This window comes from Trachurus trachurus, assembly GCF_905171665.1.
Source record: "Trachurus trachurus genome assembly, chromosome: 1".
Classification (NCBI taxonomy): Eukaryota; Metazoa; Chordata; class Actinopteri; order Carangiformes; family Carangidae; genus Trachurus; species Trachurus trachurus.
This window is the reverse complement of record NC_139891.1, coordinates 24844327-24864232: the sequence shown is the minus strand read 5'-3', so window position 1 is coordinate 24864232 and position 19906 is coordinate 24844327. Positions and strand designations below refer to the sequence as shown.

Sequence of the window (19906 nt, the reverse complement as noted above, 5' to 3'; positions counted from 1 at the left end):
GTCCAAATAGCTTTGAAATACAGAAAGTTAGATTAACATTTAGGCATCACTTCAGTGGTACAGCTGGATAGGGTGTGGCTAATTCTAACCACCGTTAATTTATATGCTGCTAACCATCTATTAAAGCATGGGATCCTCAAACTTTACAAAACGCAAAAAAATAAAAATAATAGAGCCCTCTTCCGTCTCTCCACCCCACAAATCAGTAAACACACTAAACAGTTGTAGGCTCAAGAGTGTATTTGAAGCTTCAGAGATGGTTTTGTATCAAAGGGAAAAAAGTTGCTTTGGAAAACTTACAAGAAATTGGTGGACACACCCAGATCTGACGGAAACGTGCCAGTGAAGGGGGTTTACATGGAGTATAGTGACATCATTACTCTCCTATCATTTCCACCTCGAGGCAAAAAAAAAAGCTCCTTCGCGGCGTCTGAAAGCATTTTCCGAAGCTGAATGATGTACTCCACGACTAGTAAACAGACTTTGACGTGTAAAATTGGTGGAATGCCCCTTAATTCTCCACGCGTACAGTTTTCAGTGACATGAAAAGCCTGCAAGTACAACAGATTCGCAGCCCTGTCAAGATAAATGCTCTCCAACTGTCAGTAACCCCTGTAATATTTTAATGAGGTGAGGAAATCCCTGAAGGAAAACCCATTAATGTCAGTAACTATTAACGTGTCTGGAGTCATGTTTTGGTATGTGTGCCCTTTACATATCTGGCATAATTGGTGCAAGCTTCATCTTGTCTCTGTAAAAGGTGGTTTTGATGCTTTACAAACCAAACTAACACCCGTGGGAGCACTGGCCTTTGATTACTCTACTCAAAGTATTGAGATATTGTCTTCTAAAACCTTTGAACTTTACAAGTAAAAGCATGATCATACACAAAGCAGATCCACCTTTGACCGGTGATTTACTGCTGAACAGGTGAAAACAGGTCTCTAAGCCAGATAGATTGTTTGATGGCATTTGTTCTTCTCCGGAGCTTTGACTTTGATGTCAAAGGAACTGGTCTTTGCTGTATTTGGGACACAATGAGAGAGAGAGCGTTGGCTTTTCTGCACATTGTAAGACAACGGAAGCTTTCCTGGGTTTAGAATCATTAACAGAGGTGAGAAAAATACATAAGCCACAAGAACCTTTTTGTTACGAAAAACTGGAGACTGTAGATCACCTGAAGGTCAATGCTTAGATGTTTGGAGATATTTTTGCCCCACCAGGTTTTGGTTGGGTCTTTTAGTTCAACATTTTTGGCAAATTGGCCCATTGCCATAATCCCTATAGTTTTAGGAGTAGGTTCATTACCTTTAATTGTCGGTGCAAGCTATTTTTAGAACGACGGAGCAGAGCCGTGAGCTGCTCCAAGCTACACTACGGAGGCTAATGGGATTTCTTGGTTTCCCTCATCAAACTCATCAAATACACAATCCTACAACTCCAAGACGTTCTCGTGGACAAGTTGTGACCTGCACATTCACCACGCTATGAGATAATAACAGAACGTTACAAGACTGAGTTGTTTTAGAGGTAAATTCCTGCAAAACCGCTGATGCACGTTCCCGTCTGAGGCAGTTTTTTGCCAAAATGTTGAATTATCCCTTTAAAACAGTGCCTCCCAACCAAAGATTCGAGATTTGCTTGATTTTGATCCATCAAATCCACACACCGCTTAACCTTCCTTCCTTCCTTCCTACGTACCTATACGTATCCACCCACCAACCAACTGAGGTCTGGCAGTTTGTACAATGCAGTATCTGATTTGTGGCTTGCATGGTGCCTCTTATCTTCCAAGTTGTATTTTAGCAACTTGAATCTCAGTATACCTGCCTGCAGAATATGTTGCATTTATTTTCTCTTGATTGTTTTAACGTCTCTACAATGGTGACAGTCACAACCAGAGGTGTATCGTTTTTGCGTTGCTGTCCATCCATCTCATTCCCATGGACACTGAATCTTGTTAAGGCCTTGATGCAACCTCCCCAAATGGTGCACGAACATCCACTGGGACTCAAGGATGAACTGATTAGATTTTTAGTCAAAGATCATGGTCACAGTGACTCAATCTCCTCCAATCCTTTCACATTTGAGACAAATGTCCACTATAGGACTCGGGGATGTGATTAGGTTTTAGTGGTCAAAGGCTAAAGGTCATGGGGACCTCAATTAACACTTTTTATTCATGAATTAAGACTTAACACTGTAATTATGATTCAATCTCACACAAATGGTTAGTGTCGGTGGTTGTGGGATGGTTTGACATGAAAGACTTAAACGTGACTCTGAAACCAGTGAGCCTATATAATACCAGGGAACGCCCTCAGGAATTTCACTGTTGTGGATTTGTGACAGCTTCCACCGCCAGATTACACTGTGGTTTTGTAGTCATCACTTGGTGTAAGGTCATGAGAGCAGCGGGGAAAGTCAGTCCCATGCTCTTTCATCAACAGTGACATTTAGCAGTGTCGACATGAAACCATCCAAAGCTTCTTTTTTTTTAACAAATGAATAATGTGCCTTTCTTCATTTTAATTCTTCGAGTAATTCTACAGTCTTCATCCTGCATTTTATCACTGCACCACTTGAAAACTATTCCACATTCCCAGGACCCGCAGGGCTCCTCACATGTGTGTTTTGTTCAACAAAGCACAGCTATGTCAAAAAACAAACAAACTTTTCCATCATCCATGAAGCCTCACTTTTGAGAAGCTCCAGTGTTGTAGAAAAGTTTGGCATTTGCTTAAAAGAGGAATTAATTGATCCATAGCATCAGTGTTAGCTTTGGACAGATTTGTTCCATTCATCCCCGGTTGCAAGTTCAGACAGTTAAGAAAGTTTTGTCATCATCGGTGTGTAACGGCAGCTGTGACTGGAAAAACAAACTTCCCATCAGAGTCAACTGGAGCTTGAACTTCACAGAGCTTCAGCCAGTGTGATGAAGGAGGGAAAGGGAGGGGAGGGGATTGGATGTCAGGAGGGGAGAAAAACATCAGAACCCGACTCAACGCTTCACTAAGTAGTTCAGATCTGACCTACAAAGCTGAGGGAACCCACGCCTACCCACAGACTTCCACACCCTAAAACACGCAAAAACAGCGAGGGGGAGGAGTCGGAGGTATTGTTCTTCCTGTGGCTCGAGGTGGCCTGACCCCCACACCCTGCCGTTCAGACCTCGTTATTGGCTGCCTGTGTCTGTGGCAACAATCAATGGCTGCCGCTTCTGCGGAAAGAATAACAAGAGTGTAACAGGACCTGAGGTAACCCCTCCTTCAACCCAACACACACACACACACACACACACACACACATACACTAAAACACAAAACATTTTCTTTTTACATCATTTCAGTGGCAACAGTCACTTTTATTCTAATCTAAAGGTGTTAATTCAGGTGCATGAAGCCATCAGGTTACCCTAAACAACTATAAATGAAAGTCCATTCATTTGCCTCACTGTGGTTTTGACACTCTCAAAACCTGGACAAATTAAACCTGTGCAATGACCCCTGTGATTTGGGTGAACTGACATGAGACTCGCGTGATGCTTTCACAACTTTTATTATCCTGCATCAATATTATTGAAAGAATTGACAGCAGAGAATTTAGATATGATAAGATCTGTGACACAGTTATTGTAACAAAATAATAGAAGTTGTGTTTATATCACATGTGTGAGAAGTTAGGATCAAGTCTTCATTATACATAAGATATTATTATCAAAATGTTAACCATTAGATATTAAAGGACTTATCAGGCAGAATGACTGCATCTAGACTATGAAATTATTGGCCTGGACTATTATTGATTATGCATTTGTGCATTGGCATTTTTATCCTGATAATTGGTTGAGCAAGGGGATATCTTTTAGTGTGGTTTATAATAATGCATCATTTCAAAAGAAATCACTGTGTGTAAAGTAAGTAAGCTAGCTGTCAAATAATATGCAGTGTTTCACAAATAGCAGTGGATGACTCTAAATATAGTAGAGTAAAATGGAAATATTTATATTTAAGTGTCTCAAAACTGACTAAGAGAGCTAAGGTGTTTTTCATTACTGCCTAATAGAAGGATAAATGATGGCTTGGATGCTCTTTGAGGTGTTGTGGTGAGCAAACAGCAGCTCCTTGCTTTAATTAAAGCTGCTCTTCCTCCCTCTAGTGGTCATGAGATGTCAGTGCATGTTTAACAAATCATTCACTCTTGCACTATATCAAATGAAATATTATTTATTGCATATTGATTCTGCCGTACAAAGTGCAAAAAAAACGATTGTAGTCAGATGCTTTGGGATCATATATGATTAAACATTGGCTATAGGGAAGATATTAGTCGACCAAAAGCTTCATTAATGTGAACATGAACAAAATGTTAGCTACCCTTCAAAGACAACGTTTGGACTCAAGATTAAAAAAAACCTGATGATGCTGTGTCTCACAACATACACAGAACAAAGAGTTCTGTTGAAATGAACTTCAAATTTGTATTAGCTTGTTTCTGTGAGTTGACGAAGAGGCACTTCAGGTGTGGTTCCTGTTATTGCTTGTTGCCATGATTACGCATCATCTCCACCGCAGAGCAACAGTAAAGCCTTACGGTAGTCGCCGCCGGTATCTCCCTGTAACACAAACATGCGGTAAAAATTTAAGAGAGGAGTCGGGGAAAGGATTCGGAGTGACAACCGGTGGAGGTACATGTTAGTAGTGTGAGAGTCGTGCAGTTTATTGATCATTATACCTTGATCATTGAGTGCAGAGAGCAGGCGAACTTCCTCCTGAACTCAGTTCTGATGTCCATCATGTCCACCTCGCAACGAGACGCCATCACTCTGATCAGCGTGTTGTCGTCAGTGCCCGCACCCTGCAACAGATACATAAACATACGCCCTGATAAACATAAACAGCATAATTGCATAATAGCACTGATTTTTTTCCCCCCTGTGGACTGTACACGTGGTGGTCATGTAAATTTGATTTGACAACAAAAAGTGCATACAGACTGCAAAAATATGTCATGGCTGCACAATTTCCTACATAAATGATTGAAATAGAATTAGATCTGAATCAAAATGACAGACATAACTCCAGATAATCTGCTCCTCTGGCTTATTGCCCATCTTTCTATTTTTAAAAATTATTTCTATCTATCTATTTCTACATTTAATGGCTTTAAAAGACATGTGATTGGGGCATCTCTAGTTTTCCACATCATCAAGATTGATTTTATAATAACGATTTTACTTTAAGACAAAACTCCTAAATCTGTATGAGGAAAATTTAAGGTTGCAAAATCCCCCTATAATACCATCATCAATCAGATGTATGTTAATGTGGTGTTCAAAAATCCTCACTCTAAACCTCCACAGCTGTTGTTTACCTTCATGGCGTAGTACAGAGTCTCAGCAAAATAGCCTGGAACGCTCCTGGCACACTTCACTGTAAAGCAAAGACAGAAATGATTTAAACAATTTGAAAATTGTTGTTATTATAAAAAAAAGAACTGGTTTAAAAGTATGGACTTGTCTCGTACCCACGGCGAGGAGCAGGTCTTCCAGGCCGCCAGATGTTTCCCTCTTGATGCTCTCCTCCATCTCATACCCAGACAGCTTCATGTAAGCGTCAAACACTGAAACACACACACACAGCTTCAGCATTAGACTGATCATGAAACATGTGCAAACTAAATATGGCAAATATGGTAGCTTTCTCATGCTTGTGATGAACACGTCACTCACACACACACACACACACACACACACACACACACACACACACACACACACACACACACACACACACACACACACACACACACACACACACACACACACACACACACACACACACACACACACACACACACACACACACACACACACACACACACACACACACACACACACACACACACACACACACCTTTCCTGAGATGTTCGGCGCTCCTGTTGCCCAGGATGGTGACGAATGCTTGTTCATCAGTGCCAAAATGTTCCTCTCCTGCCTTGAACAGGGCCTAGAATGACACAAGTAATGTACCACTATCACACTAAGTTCATCCTTTGAAATCATCCAAAAATCTAATTACTGTAAACAAGACTTTTAAAGGAGCATTTCACGATTTTACACTTAAAACCCTATACAACTAAAACAGTTTGAGTTAAAAATCAATTAAAGTGTCATCATTCAATAATTAAAGGTTAGGGTTAGGTTAGGGTTCATTAATTCAGTCCTGTTTCAGACTTTAAGACTAAAGATGAAGTTAAGTTAACATTCAATTCAAATATTTTATAATGAAGAGCATATTTTACAAATTGTAGCTCTGGAAATGAGGCCAGACAGTAATGCCTGTTTTTGGCTGATGCAGCAAATTAAATACCGGACTAATTAAAGCGCCCACAGATGCAAAAGGTCATAAAAAAAATCAAAAATGAGATGGATTAGAAGAAAGCAGCTCATCCTTTATATACAACTGGACAACATTGTTTCTATGTCTCTTAAATATCTTTTAAACTTCACCAAGAAATTTTCAGATTTCTTTACTTGCTCCCTCCACTAGAGGGCGTCACAACATCAACATAGAGTCGCCCTCACATAGACACAACACTCCGCTGATCTTAGCAACAGTTAAATCCTGTCCACAAACACATGTGACAGTCACACCCGCAGACAGAAACACAAAGACAACATTGATGGTGAGGAGCATAAATAGGCTATTTTATTTACTGACCAGAAATAAAACCGCTGACTCACCTGAGCATCGTTGTCGATCTCTCCGTTCTGGATCCCCCTCTGTCTGCTCGCCTGAGGAGAGACAAAGCACGTCCATCATAAATCAAACACCATGTTACAAAGTGCTTTATACATCTATCACCCGCCCCAAAAACCGTTGTTCAAAGCAAATAAATGACTCAATAAAGGCCTCAATAAAACAAGGAAAAGAGGAAACTGAATGAAAATGAGAGAAGTTTACCTGCAACAGAATGACCAGAAGTCTCTTGAAGTGACCTGAAGTGTCTCCACACACGTCCTCCTCCAGGTCGGCATCATACTCTGAGGGAAACAGACGACAACACACAACAGTGTTTTAATCTTTTTTTTTTTTACAAGATTAAGACACTCTTGTTTTGTAGTTTTTAAAAAAGGAGAGAAAAAAAACACCCTTGTAAAAAAAAAAAGGTTTCCTTGATTTTCAGAGTTTTTCTTTTGCAGTTGGCAACACACATTTCAAAACACTGCTCACAGTTTCACAACAGCAGCCACTGTTGGCAACAATGATTTGAAAAGTGCAATCATCATCTTTCAAACTAGTGTGTTGTTGTTTTTTCACTCAAACTCAACAACTACATTGCGTTGTTATTTGTGTGCTGTTGTAAAAACTGTAACATTTATGTTAAAAGCCTAAATATAACAACAAAAAAAGCCTAAATTAGATGGTGACCTGCTACCTCCTCTACATCTTACAAGAAATCTAAAAACTAAGTTGAAGTTGTGAAGTTGCACACACTCCTAATTAGGACTGAGCACAGAATTTCATTCATCAGAGTGATTTGCATGAGAATTAATTTTATTATATAATCATATGATATTGCTGCACGTCTGATTCATTTGAGCACCAAAAGAAAACGCAGGTGTGCATTAACCTTTATCTACACCTCCATCACTGTCTAATACCCTTTTAAACTACTGCACATATATATTATACTGTATATGTGAATATGTGTGACATGTTTTGAGGCAAGAAAAAAACATTTTTAGAGCGTTATTCTCCTTTTTATTCCAGCTCTAAAATGCAATTGAAAGCTATTTAGTCCTTGAGTTAAGAATGTTTAGCCAAACGTCTGTTACCTCAGTCAAGCCCCATTTGATTTTGTTAAACTCTGGAAAACCTTGTTCAATAAGGCTCTTTTTTTGTTTGTTTGTTTTTTTATAGATACACCTACAATAATTGTAACTGCCCAATATAAATGAGTAAACCTTTCAGGAACAAACATCAGTACAAGGAATGAAAACTACTTCACTTCAGCTTTTGTGGTTTCCCACTCTGTCAATCATTAGCTACTACTGGCAACTTCTCCTGAGGCATCTTTCAAAACTGTGATGAAATTAAAAACCTATGACACAGATGCATGTGCAAACTAATTTAAAGAATGTAGACCACACACGCCACACTGGCAGATACTGAGCACGACACACGGTTTTCAGCCAATGTCAGGACTTCACCTTCTCGGCTCAATTTCTGTGGTTTCTGTGTGCACACGGCCCTGCGGTCTCGTGCCCTTTTACGGGCATTGATGGGGCAGTTACCTATGCTAATCCTATGTTGATTAGGATCAATTGGCACGCACTCTCAACTCACGAGGAGATGGCATTCATCAATTTCAGAACCCAGCTGCGAACATTTCTGCTGTTTAAGAACACGTTGATGAATTGAAGAGTTTTTTAAAGAAATTTCTTAAGAGCAACTTAAGAAAGAATCTAAGAAGATTCTTAAGAAGATATTGGTGAATGAGGCCCAATATTTTTTTCCCTTTGATTTTGCTACTTATATTTACAGGGTGAAACCAAATGCAAATGCTGTATGTGTGTGTGTGTGTGTGTGTGTGTGTGTGTGTGTGTGTGTGTGTGTGTGTGTGTTACCCTGTTTGTAACCAGCGATGATGTCCTTCACCTGGTCACAGGATCTGGAGGAAAGAACCTCCACCAGCACCTTCTCGTCGGTTCCTGCCCCCTACAGGTGAAAAGGTGGAAACGTCACACACTTCACGCTTCAGTTTCCAGCTGTTTCTGTCTGCTAAACATTTCCAGCCACATATGCTCACTAGCGAGCTGTAGCACCTACTGTACCTTGATGGCATTGCGGAGTAATGTCACATCGTAAGCGATGGGTGGGGTCATCAGAGCCACGATCAGGGTCTCGAATTTGCCTCCGAGCTCTCCCTTCAGGTCGCTGATCAGATCCTGTCGTGCAGATACAAAATGTTCTGGACTGAGTTCTGCTGCAGCACGAATGTGTGACAGCACTGTGACGCTGTGCAGTGAAGGATTTCACCGGTTATTGTATGTGACTAAATGAGAAGATTAATACCACTCACATCTCTACGGAGCTGCATGAACATATCGCATTAACACGTTATGTTATGTCACGCACTGACCAGTACATAGTCCAGACCATGAAACCACCGTCTGTCATTTTTAGACGTGGGTGAAAATAATCTTCATATTATACAGATGTGTGTGCAATATCTTCCTTCTCAGTCCTGAATATTTGCTTCCTACTGCTTGAAGTGTGCGTCCAATTTAGCATTGTTTTTATCATTTAAAGGAGATTTTAACATGTTGCATGTTAGATAAGTAGCAAATGAGTAATTCTAATTAAAGGAGAAATGCAAAAGCTTTTGTAATTTATCTAGTTTGTAGTTTTAGCTAGGGTTGATATGTGAATGAATGACTTTTCACAGATCAGACTGAATGCATACAGGTAAAGCTTTTAAGGCTACAAAGATACACTCAGTTCCTGGGGAGGTAGTGGGATTCAAACATGAATAAACATGACGTGTGTGTGTGCGTGTTTGGACGACATGTTGTCTGAAGCACAGCGGCCCCCTAATGTTGGAGCTGTGTTATATGTTATGTGATGTTACATGAGATTGAGGGAGTCCAACCTTTCCAAACAGGGTTTTGTAGGTGGCCATGATCTCCTGCCTCTGGGCGTTGCTGCGAGCCGTCAACAGCTGCAAGATGGCATCCTCGTCGGTCCCTACGGCAACAAGCGCCACGGTTACTCAGGCCAAGGTGTGAGTGTTTGTTTTAGGATTATTCTCACGTGACAACATCGTGTGTATTATTACTGTATTACATAACGACAGACGTTCCTCCGTCCGAGCAGACTGTCGACTACGAGTATTTCGCCCACATAATTGCAGCCTTCAAACGTATGGACACCATATGTGTTTACTCCATGTGTCAAGTTTCCCCTCTCATGTGTTCATGAGTCACTGCAGTGCGGGCGGAGCTTGGCGCAGACCGCCGGGATTACCGCAGTAATTGTTCAGGCAGGAACTCTTCAAATAACTCCCTCCCATTGGTCTGTTGAAGGAGTACTACAGACTGTCGTGCATCCAGCGTATCGGATAACACACTGCTGATAACAGATACAGTATACAGTACACGTACACACACAGGCACACACAGGCACGCATCAACTTACCCAGGCCTTTCATAGCCTTGTGCAGGGCCTCAGCATCCGCACTGGCATTGAAGTTTCCGCTGGCTTTCACAGTTCCCCTGCTGGCCTGCAACACAGAGGATGTGCACACAAGGAGGGTTGTTATTCAATGTAGTGAAATTCCCATCAGCCACTGTGATACATTTATAAACAATATTTCAATCAATCAAAAACAGGTACAACAATATTATCATTGTTACTCACAATAAGAGGATACAACCCCTAGAGCACGCAACAACTAATTCAAAAACCAATAGCTTTATAATGTAAATACTCAATAAATGTCAAATACAACTTTCCACAGTTCAGTCCGATAAGAAAAAGGTAAATAAAAATAAAAGAGGGATGTATCCATTTCAGAGAAGTTATAAACATGTAACTCTTGATATTTCCTCCATCACCTGACTTGTTATATCACTCAATAACTCAACCTGTAGATAAATGCTGACATATTTATTGCAGTAAACATATTAAATATCTCAGATTTGTTTCCATGTTCCTGTGTCCTTATATGAGGTATTCAAAGATTTCCTCCCTTTAGATACACTAACTTAAGTTAATTCTGTAAAGACCCATTCAGATGTGCACACACACCGTCTCCCATTACACCGCTTTATTCACACATTCCCACTTCGTAAAAAAAGCTTAACTTTTGATTTGCCAACAATCTGAGACTCGTTCTGTGTTATAAATCTGATGGATGAAGTGAAACTAAATGGCAAATCAATAAGATTATATGGCTAATCATTGCTCTCGGTGTGGACCAAATATTTCAAAGCAACAGACCCGACTGATACTGGGGACTGTAAGGATGTGATAAGGCTGAAAAACATTAACTTTAAGATTGATTTTTAGTGAGTGTTTAGTGCCGTGACAATGCGCTCCAGTCTTCACAGACCTCACCCTGAACCTCTGACTTATTAACAATAAAATAGTCGAGCGCCTGCTTCATATATCGAGGGGCAAAGAGTGAGCGAGGGGTGGTATGCAAGTGTGTATGTGTGTGTGTGTGTTTAGGGAGGAAAACCACGGGAATGTCTCAGGAATTCTCACCCTGATCGTCCAACAACCAGGATTTTGTCTTTCAGTGCAGGATGAATTACGCAAAAAAACATCCGTGAGCTTTCCTTTTTTTTCCTTTTTTTTTTATAAACACACTCAGCACCACAAGCTAAACAAAATCTAATCAGACGGCTGCTCGGGGTAAACAAGGAGACATTTAGACAACAACAACGTCACAATGTAGAGATCGTCTCTGCTGGAATGTGGGACTCAGACTTTAGCTGCTGCATCAGAGTGGAGCCAGTTCAGACATGACTGAGGTGGGGAGGGGGCTGAGGGGGTTCCTGTGTGTTGACCGTACACATACAGTACGTACAGAGGCACAGACTGACAGCACACAGCTCTTATCACTACTCCTTTCCCACGTTTATGGACGTTGTTACCAAAGAGACACAAGAGTACACAATCCATGCAGTCATTCACTGCGTAAAAAGGAAGTCCCCTATCATAAAGTCATATAATGCATCTGGCTGTTAACTGTCAATAGTGCAGAGCTGTGAATGTGAATATTAACTCCTTTGCAGATTAAAAAAAAAGATCATTGTGATCATTTTCACTATTCAGAGTGCAGTTATGAGTTATTTAAATGGTTAATATTTTAAATGTTAATATATTCTGGTTTATTCAGTGAAGGAAATGGAGCAGATAAAATTTTTAAGAATAAGATAGAAAAAACTTATCAGACATAAATAAGGCGGTATAATAGGCCTACATGTTTTAAAACATGTCAGTGTGTCTTTAAAAGTACGAATATGAATATTAATACTGTATTTTTGGAGAGTTTCAGTGAGAAAGTGAGGCTGCTTGAACTTATGACCTCAGCGTTTCTGAAATCCTGCAGCAGTAGTGGCGCCAAGACCATTTTTTCCCCTACTGAAGACTTTCAGTTTTAAATACGCCACACACAGCAGCATTTTTCATTTTCATTTCACTTTTTTTTCTCCCCCCACAGGTCAGAGTCGTGTTTAACAAATGTTACTCAAACAGGAGTAAATCAGGCTTTTGTCAGGGACTGTTTTCATCTGAGAATTAATACAAACACCAGGTGCAAGTGAGTATCTACACCTACAATGCTGTGTACGGTATGTGGGATTAACTCAACACAAGCTACAGCATCGTTGATCATGTCGCCCAGTGCAGAGGTCACAGACTCACTGATTGGTTGTAACAGTTTCTGTCCAACACTGCAGCTCTGCGCCACAAAGGAACATGCTACATCAGGCTTCAGCTGCACAGACATCATTTTCACCGGATTTGCTGACAACAAGAAAAAACAGATACCACCACCAGGTTTATCTTCTCAGTCAAGTCAGATTTTAGTTTATTATAACTGACCCCCACCCCCACCCTCCCCGACAGAGACTGATAGGCGCCACATCCTCATGAGAAATGATCATGATTTATATTATTATTATTTTATGATGACGGACCAGCTCCACCCTGATGTGCAGTAAAAATGAACTGGTTCCCCTTTAAGAGAGGGAGGGCGGCTTTAAGCAGCTGCAGACGAGACGTGGAAACAGGAGTTTTAAACAGAGAGAGAGAGAGGTGGAGACCCACCCGAATGGCATACAGCCCACATGAGTCATTCACCAAACTTCCCAACTTCCCCAAATGAAAACTCTCTACAGCTCCACAAACATGCACACACACACACACAGACACACTCTTGTCTTTCTATACTTGCAAGGAACGACATAATACAGTATCTGGCTCTTTACCCTGCACCTCTTCCTCAAACAGCATTATGGTCTGGTCCTCACAAATATAGTAATACAATCCTATACACATACAGAAGACATTTAAAGCACCATAAACTGCAAAGTTTCATCAATAAAAGTCATTGGTTATTGATTATCTGTTGAAATAAACCAAATTATAGACATCTGTTAGAGTTTTGACTCAGCTGAGGGGACATGGTTTGTCTTGTCCAGATATTGGTTCAACATCCTATAGATTCAGTTGATGTGTTTGGGATCAACTGTAAAGACATGTAAACTTGTCTAAAGTTGAGTTTATAAATATGCATCTGTTTCTAAACAGTCTGATAAAATCCCAGTATTATATAATGTGGAGTGAAGTGGGCGTTGTCTTGGAGTTCACTGTGTAAAAACAGCTGTGAGTCACAAATTTGCATAAATAACGGTTTTTTATTTACAGTACACACTAGTTCAGGTTTTATTACTCTGGTTGTAAGTTTGATATAAAGTTTGCATTGTTCTGAGGTGAAAAGGTAACAGGAGACTAAAGTGTTAAGTGAAAGTGACTCACCATTTCGTCAGACTTGTAGGTTTATTCAACGGTAGGAAGAGAATCTGTTGAAGAGAGAAACACGTCAATGCTAAACTGAGGACTTGGAGAAGTTTACTTAAAACGTCAGTGTTTAACTTCTTTACTGTCTTTTCTTTTAAAAACAAATTCTCAGTAGTAGCTGTCACACTTCCGTGGACTCAAGAAGACATGTCCGCCTTTTGTCTACAGGTGGACCCCGGATCTCGCTCACCTGACTGATGCTGCTAAACTTTCTCTGGAAAAAGTTAAAACGAGAACCTGAACCCTCCACGGTGATGTGCAGCAACTTACCGCAGAGAAGAGCAGAGCAGCAGCGGGCAGAAGGAGCTCAGACTGAGAGAGACCCGGCGGAGAGAAGAGAGGAGGAGGAGAAGGACGGACAGAGAAGCCCCGGCTCGGAAAAAGGCGCTGCGCGTGAGTGTTGTATATGACGGGTGCGCGTGTGTGCGCCACACCCAGTTGTGGCACTGCCCTCCTCCCGAAGCACTCTGGGAAATGTTGTTTTCCTCCTCCCTCAACATCTGTATGATTTTCTTCTCATCTGTTTCTGTCTTGCAATCGTTTCAGTTTCAGTTTTAATTTGCTTTCTTTCTTATTTCTTCTTTTTTTTTTTCGTTTGACCTCATTTACACTGTAGCCAGAGGTCTTTTTGTTTGATAGGCTATAAGTATCACTAAAGTTTGCTTCCTAAATAGACTTCCAGGAAGTGATTCTTTCCAGACCGCCTACTAGTCCAGTCATTTTAGGCCAAAAAAGGGGTCAACGTTAAACAAATTGCAACAGAAGCAAACTCAACTGATTTTGTATCCTCAGCATGTCCTGAGTGTGGGAAAAAAAGCCCCGAAGAATCCCATTAGGGGAAAGTTTAGAAAAACACCCAAACATATCCCATTTATACGCATTTACATTTTTTTTTTCACGTGAATAGGGTAAAATTTTTAACCTTTAGATATCTCCATGAAAATTACTGAGTTTATTACTTACATTAAGACAAACAAAAAATGTATTACAAGTTTTTTGAAATTCTTTGTTAACATGAGCAAATTTGCATAAATCTGCATAAATTTGCGTAAATTGCACCGTTTTGACGGCACATGTATATATGAAGTTGCTGTGGTGGTACCAGCTTGAAAATTGGAATGAGTTGACTCCATCGGTCAACCGACAAGTTGACCACTTTAAATTTCAAGATGACTGCAATTTTTCAATACAGCCACATCCTTAGTAGAGCAGGTATGACATGCTCCGTCTCTATTAATGCTCATGGGCCTAAATTGGTTCCATTCCTTAAGTTTTTTAACTGTAATATGTTAACAAGATTGAACAAGACATTTTCACCTGCTCTACCCAATGTTTAGATCAGGTGCTGTATGTATGCAAATTAGCCATACGTAATTGGATTATGCACTGTTGGCTCATGTCATACCTGCTCTACTAAGGATGTGGCTGTCTAAAATGACTGGACTATACAGTCATTAAGCTCCCTAAACCACACATTCAATGATTTCACATCTTTTCCAACAGAGTGCACTGGCCGTCTTGGAAAGGTCCAAAGTCCAAAAGTTTATTCTGTTTTACAGTTAAAGGGATCTTGGTTTCATCCTGGAAAAACATCCTATAAAATCTCTCCAGGCATTTTGGATTTTTGGAAATTTTCTTTTAGTTTCACCACAACTTTATATTGCTCAGTGGTGGTAGCAAGATCATAGGGGTCATTTCAGCTGTATACAGAGTTGGGACAAAATGTTTACTTTGTTTTTATTAGTAGCGTTTATACCAAAGACGGCAGAGTATCTTTGTTTATACTGAAGATGGAGACGCTGAGTAACTGGTCAGTCATGTGGTTGTTTTAGTTTTCACTTTATTTAGCTTTATTTAGGTCAAGGAATTAAACCCAAGTTAAGGAATAATTGAGATCACTGCACTCATCAGAGTTCATCTCAAAGACACTGGATTGTTTCAGTGAATTGACTGTCAACTTGTGCTTACAACGGTCTCAAGGTTGAACTGAACTTCACCTGAGTCAATCATCTGTAACTGACACCGGGGACCTGAGACGGCTGGTTTTTGATAAAGAAATCTGAGGTGTGATAAAAAATAAACACAATAATCAAATATAAATGTAATATATAATTATTGACTTGTTAGTCAGAACATCTCCACATAACCAGACCAAGTCTAGAAACAGATCAGGTGGAGACTTAGCAACAAACTGTTATCACAAGGGTGAAACATAGGTCCTACACAATGAAGAATGTCGCCCTATAAAACACATTGATTAGGATTGTTTCTACCCTGAATGCTTTCCATTCTCTCGTCTTTTGCTTTGGCATGTGTGGAATCTACATGCCATGTCAATAAATGACCAACTCAACAGCTGAGTCCTCCAGATCAATTAACTAAACAATGAGAGAGAGAAGACACAATGTGTGTTTGGTATTTAAAACCACACATACAGTATGTTTGTGTTAAAAAAAAATAGAATCAGGCTTATTCACCTCTTGAAATCACAAGACAGACATTTTAGGGTGATTGGTGAGCTTTTATTTTGAAAGAAAATTAAATGGCACACTTCACCCATCCTCTGAAAAGATGATCAACTTGTGCATTATTTGTTTTCATTTACAGAGGTTTAAAATATAATGATACAACACAAAAAACAATATGTAAAATGTTACACACTCCATTAAACACACATATTATGCATCCAAGCACATTCACACACCGGCACACACTCCGTCTGAGTGCATTTTCACTTTCTAAGTCTGTAGCGTTGTGACTCTGCAAGTAAAAACCAAAGCAGCAGAGCTAACAGCATACTGAGTGAGACAAAGACAAAGAAATACACCACTGTGCTCCATCCCCAGCCTGCTGGTAAAGGAGGAACACCACTCAGCTCCACAACTTGAGCTGGAATCGGCACAGGTCTACACATTTCTCACGGATGAAGAGTGAAATGTCCAGCACTGTAATTTTTTCCCGGGACTCCACAGGTTTTCTTTATCTTCTTAGGACAGCACACACCACATCTCATCGGCACGGACTATTCTGTTCAAGAGGAAACCACAACATCAAGTTTCCTCCAGAGCAAAGACCATGATCACAGCAATAATTGTTACAGTAATTACAACACTGACTGAATATCCTTTGAGATGATGATGACTCACCAGTGTGCTCTGCTAATCTTCACTCTAAAATGCAACCAAAAATGAGGACAAAAATAAGAGCTATTGTCTCGCCTTATCGTCTCCTTCGCCTTGATTTTCAAAGAACGCCGTCTCACTGTTGCTTGCCCCCCTTTTTAAACCAGCTAACGAAACACAATTCAAACACTCAATGAATGAATCACCAACTACTCATATCCCTCTGACCTTTGAACCCAAAACCCCTCAGGCAATTTCACTCTGTCTCCCAACTCTTCATAAACACACACACAAACAACACAAACACACCCTGCAGGGGTGTAAGATCAATAACTTCTGAAGAGGCCTATCTTCACCTCTGATTAAAACATGTCTGTAAAGAAAAGTCGGCATGAATGAAACATGCATCTTGTAGCTTTAATGTCAGAAAGTGTCTCAAAAAGACCAAGTGACACATTTAATAGGTGATATCATAGAATAGTCTTTGAGTCCGTGAAGGTTCTCTTCTCAGTCATCCAGGTCATCTTATTCTTGTGGAGTTGTAGTAAAAAAGCAACTGGACTTCTTCTCTTAGTCTATTCTAATAGTCTTTGAGGTATACATGATCAAATTACAGCGATTTAATTTCCACTCACTAAAACTCCATGTGAAAATAACTGTTTGCTATTTAGACAAAGAAATTATGCGATTGATAACATCAGCAGTATTTACAGTGTATCATGAAACAATCATTATTATTGAAATTGTTCATATAACAACAATCATACTAGACTGAAACCAGATGCAGATAGTGCATATTATAGCGCCACCAGCAGGAAGGAAAAGTGGAAAGCCACAATGTCAAAACATAAATCAGAAGATAAATGTTCTGCCATGCTTACAGAACATTTATACAATTTATTCCCACTGCCAGACAGGCACCAGCAAGAGCAATCAGATACTAAATCAGTGTGTTTATTCTTACGAAAGCACTAACATGAACAAACAGGTGCACAAAAACTGGCAAAACAGGACACACAAAGTAATATTACACTGGCAGAGAGCAGTGCTCACAGACAAGCGTCTAACTCGAGGCTGTGGAGAGTCACTCATATTCACACAAACATACTCATGCAAACCTCAGGAGTAAGCTAGCAAACGACTGCAAATGTGGTGTTTTTACAACTGCACATAATGATGTAAATATATCGAATTGTTCAATGTTGACACAATAGCAGCACCCTAAGGTAACACTTGGTAATTGCAGTCTGTTGCACAGTTGTTTTCAGCCTCAGTGTATGCCATGGCCTGATCTGAACATCAAGGTTTGTGACTTGAATACATTAGTAGACAGTGCCACATCAAGGAAATCACATTGACAAAAGCAACTGTGGATTGTTGTGGTTTACAAAGGAAATTGTAGAAGCAGCTCTTCTGCCTGCAAAGCATTATTTTTCTTTAAGTAGGCCTACTGATATTTAACTGTCAGTGTTGTAGTAGGCTATACTACAACACATAATAGTTAAAAAGACCAGTCAAGACGGCTGCAGTGACTGCAGTGTCTTTCTGTCAATCGCTCACTTTGGTTTACGTAATGTAATTCAATAACTTTAAGATAATTAAGACTGTTCTATAAAAGTATCTGCTTGTGTAACCATCTGAAAAACCTGGTTGCACCAAAGTCAAAAGTGGGAGGAGACTTCAGCAGGTTCTGTGCTGTGTTGTTCAATGCAGATGTAAAGATTTTACATAAAATGATCTTTTCTTTTTAGCTGAGGAATGATGTTGTCAAGCCACATTATTATTATGAGTAGCCTACTGGTACTGAATACAGTAATGGCCCTTGAAAATTGTCTCATATTGGTTTGGTCTCTTGAACTTGGTCTCATCCCCCCTGGTCTTGGTCTTGACTCGGTCTTCTTGAACACAACACTATTAACTATTTTGAGCCCTTCATGTGCTCAGTTTGTTAGGCCTATGTTTTGGGCATGCACTATGAAATGAAAAATTATAGTGCAGTTACGTGTATGAATGTGTAAACTGCAATTTTGAAGATGTCTCTATAATTTCATGATAAAGTATTAGCCTATATGTGTTAATTATTAGAATGACAGTAGGCCTATATTGTATGGGGGGCAGTGTATGCAATCAGAAACCTGTGCTCCTACTCTCTCCAGATTGAGAGGCAATTGCACCCCTTTTTTTTTTTTTAAATAGAAAAGGATCATGGGGTGCCATAGGAACTAGACTGGTAACTATAGACCTATTGAGACACAGTGAACATAATGTCTGGACTCTTCTTTTTGTAAAATGTAACTTAATGAGCTGCAGCAGCCTAATATATTTGTTGAATATTTGTCATTTCTAGATGACTGTAGGCCTATGTGAACTTGCCACAGTGATTGCATAATCTATGACACAGTTATTTTGTAATGCTAGACTATTTGACGACGTAAAACTTAAAATTTCAGTTTAGTTGTGATAATCTTTAACCTGCGAGTCCAAAAGTCTGATCAACCCACCATTGTTGTTCTATGTCTATGGTTAAATACGTCACACTTTCCTTTCTAGAAGGAACTTGATTTGACCGTAGTGGTCTCTCATTTAGCGGTGTGATTTTACCTTAAATTTACTTTTAATTGAGATGTAGTTCTTTCTAGGGAAACATTACATTTCTTCAAGTGTGGCATTTAAAAAGTACCGTTTAAATCTCTTTCAATGTCTCTCAATAAAACGGATAAATCTGTGCACCACCGGTAATTTGATCTGAGCCCACCCCCCTGTCTGCCGGTAAGTTGGTACGACCGACAGCATAAAGTGCAGGAGACGCTCGCTCTCGCGCTGTTACTTCCAACTGACAGCTGCGGACATCGAGACACGACGAGACGACGGTTTAAAAAAAACAAACTTGCCGAGTCACATCATCAAAAAACTCAACAGAAAAATGGAGTGGACTGCGATGGAGATCAACCCCGAGGTCGGTGGGAAGAAAAGAAAAGCGCGTTTATTATGAACTTTTTTTTTAATTCTCTGGCAGGTTTCACAGGTTAGCAAACTCACCTGCTGTTTGTGTTTATGTTTCTGTCGTTTCAGATGCTGAACAAGGTGGGTAACTAAGGCAAACGTTAGACGTGTTGCTAACGTTATTCGTTTGTTCCAACGGTCGGGTAAGTTTTAAAAAACAGTTAAACTAAAACCAATGACGAGGA

At 40.0% G+C, this 19906-nt stretch overlaps 1 protein-coding gene across 1 annotated transcript; it reads right to left on the bottom strand.

Annotated features, from left to right (window-relative positions):
• Positions 1-4210: 4210 nt before the first annotated feature.
• anxa5b (annexin A5b) lies at positions 4211-13980 on the bottom strand. Its single transcript, XM_083972281.1, has 13 exons — positions 13867-13980; positions 13555-13598; positions 10204-10288; positions 9659-9753; positions 8841-8954; positions 8634-8724; positions 6967-7046; positions 6747-6797; positions 5916-6009; positions 5527-5622; positions 5374-5432; positions 4735-4857; positions 4211-4615 (listed from the first exon to the last, which is right to left on the bottom strand). The coding sequence occupies exons 2-13, from the start codon at positions 13555-13557 to the stop codon at positions 4553-4555; spliced, it is 954 nt and encodes a 317-aa protein (XP_083828407.1). The 5' UTR covers positions 13558-13598; positions 13867-13980; the 3' UTR covers positions 4211-4552.
• Positions 13981-19906: the final 5926 nt, after the last annotated feature.

Bases quoted from the DNA above. Each gene is read 5' to 3' on its own strand.
- anxa5b (XM_083972281.1), bottom strand. The intron at 8,725-8,840 runs GTACAGTAGGTG...TTTCACCTGTAG, and splicing joins TACTCCGCAATGCCATCAAG to GGGGCAGGAACCGACGAGAA. The intron at 6,010-6,746 runs GTGAGTCAGCGG...GTGTCATTCTAG, and splicing joins AGATCGACAACGATGCTCAG to GCCCTGTTCAAGGCAGGAGA.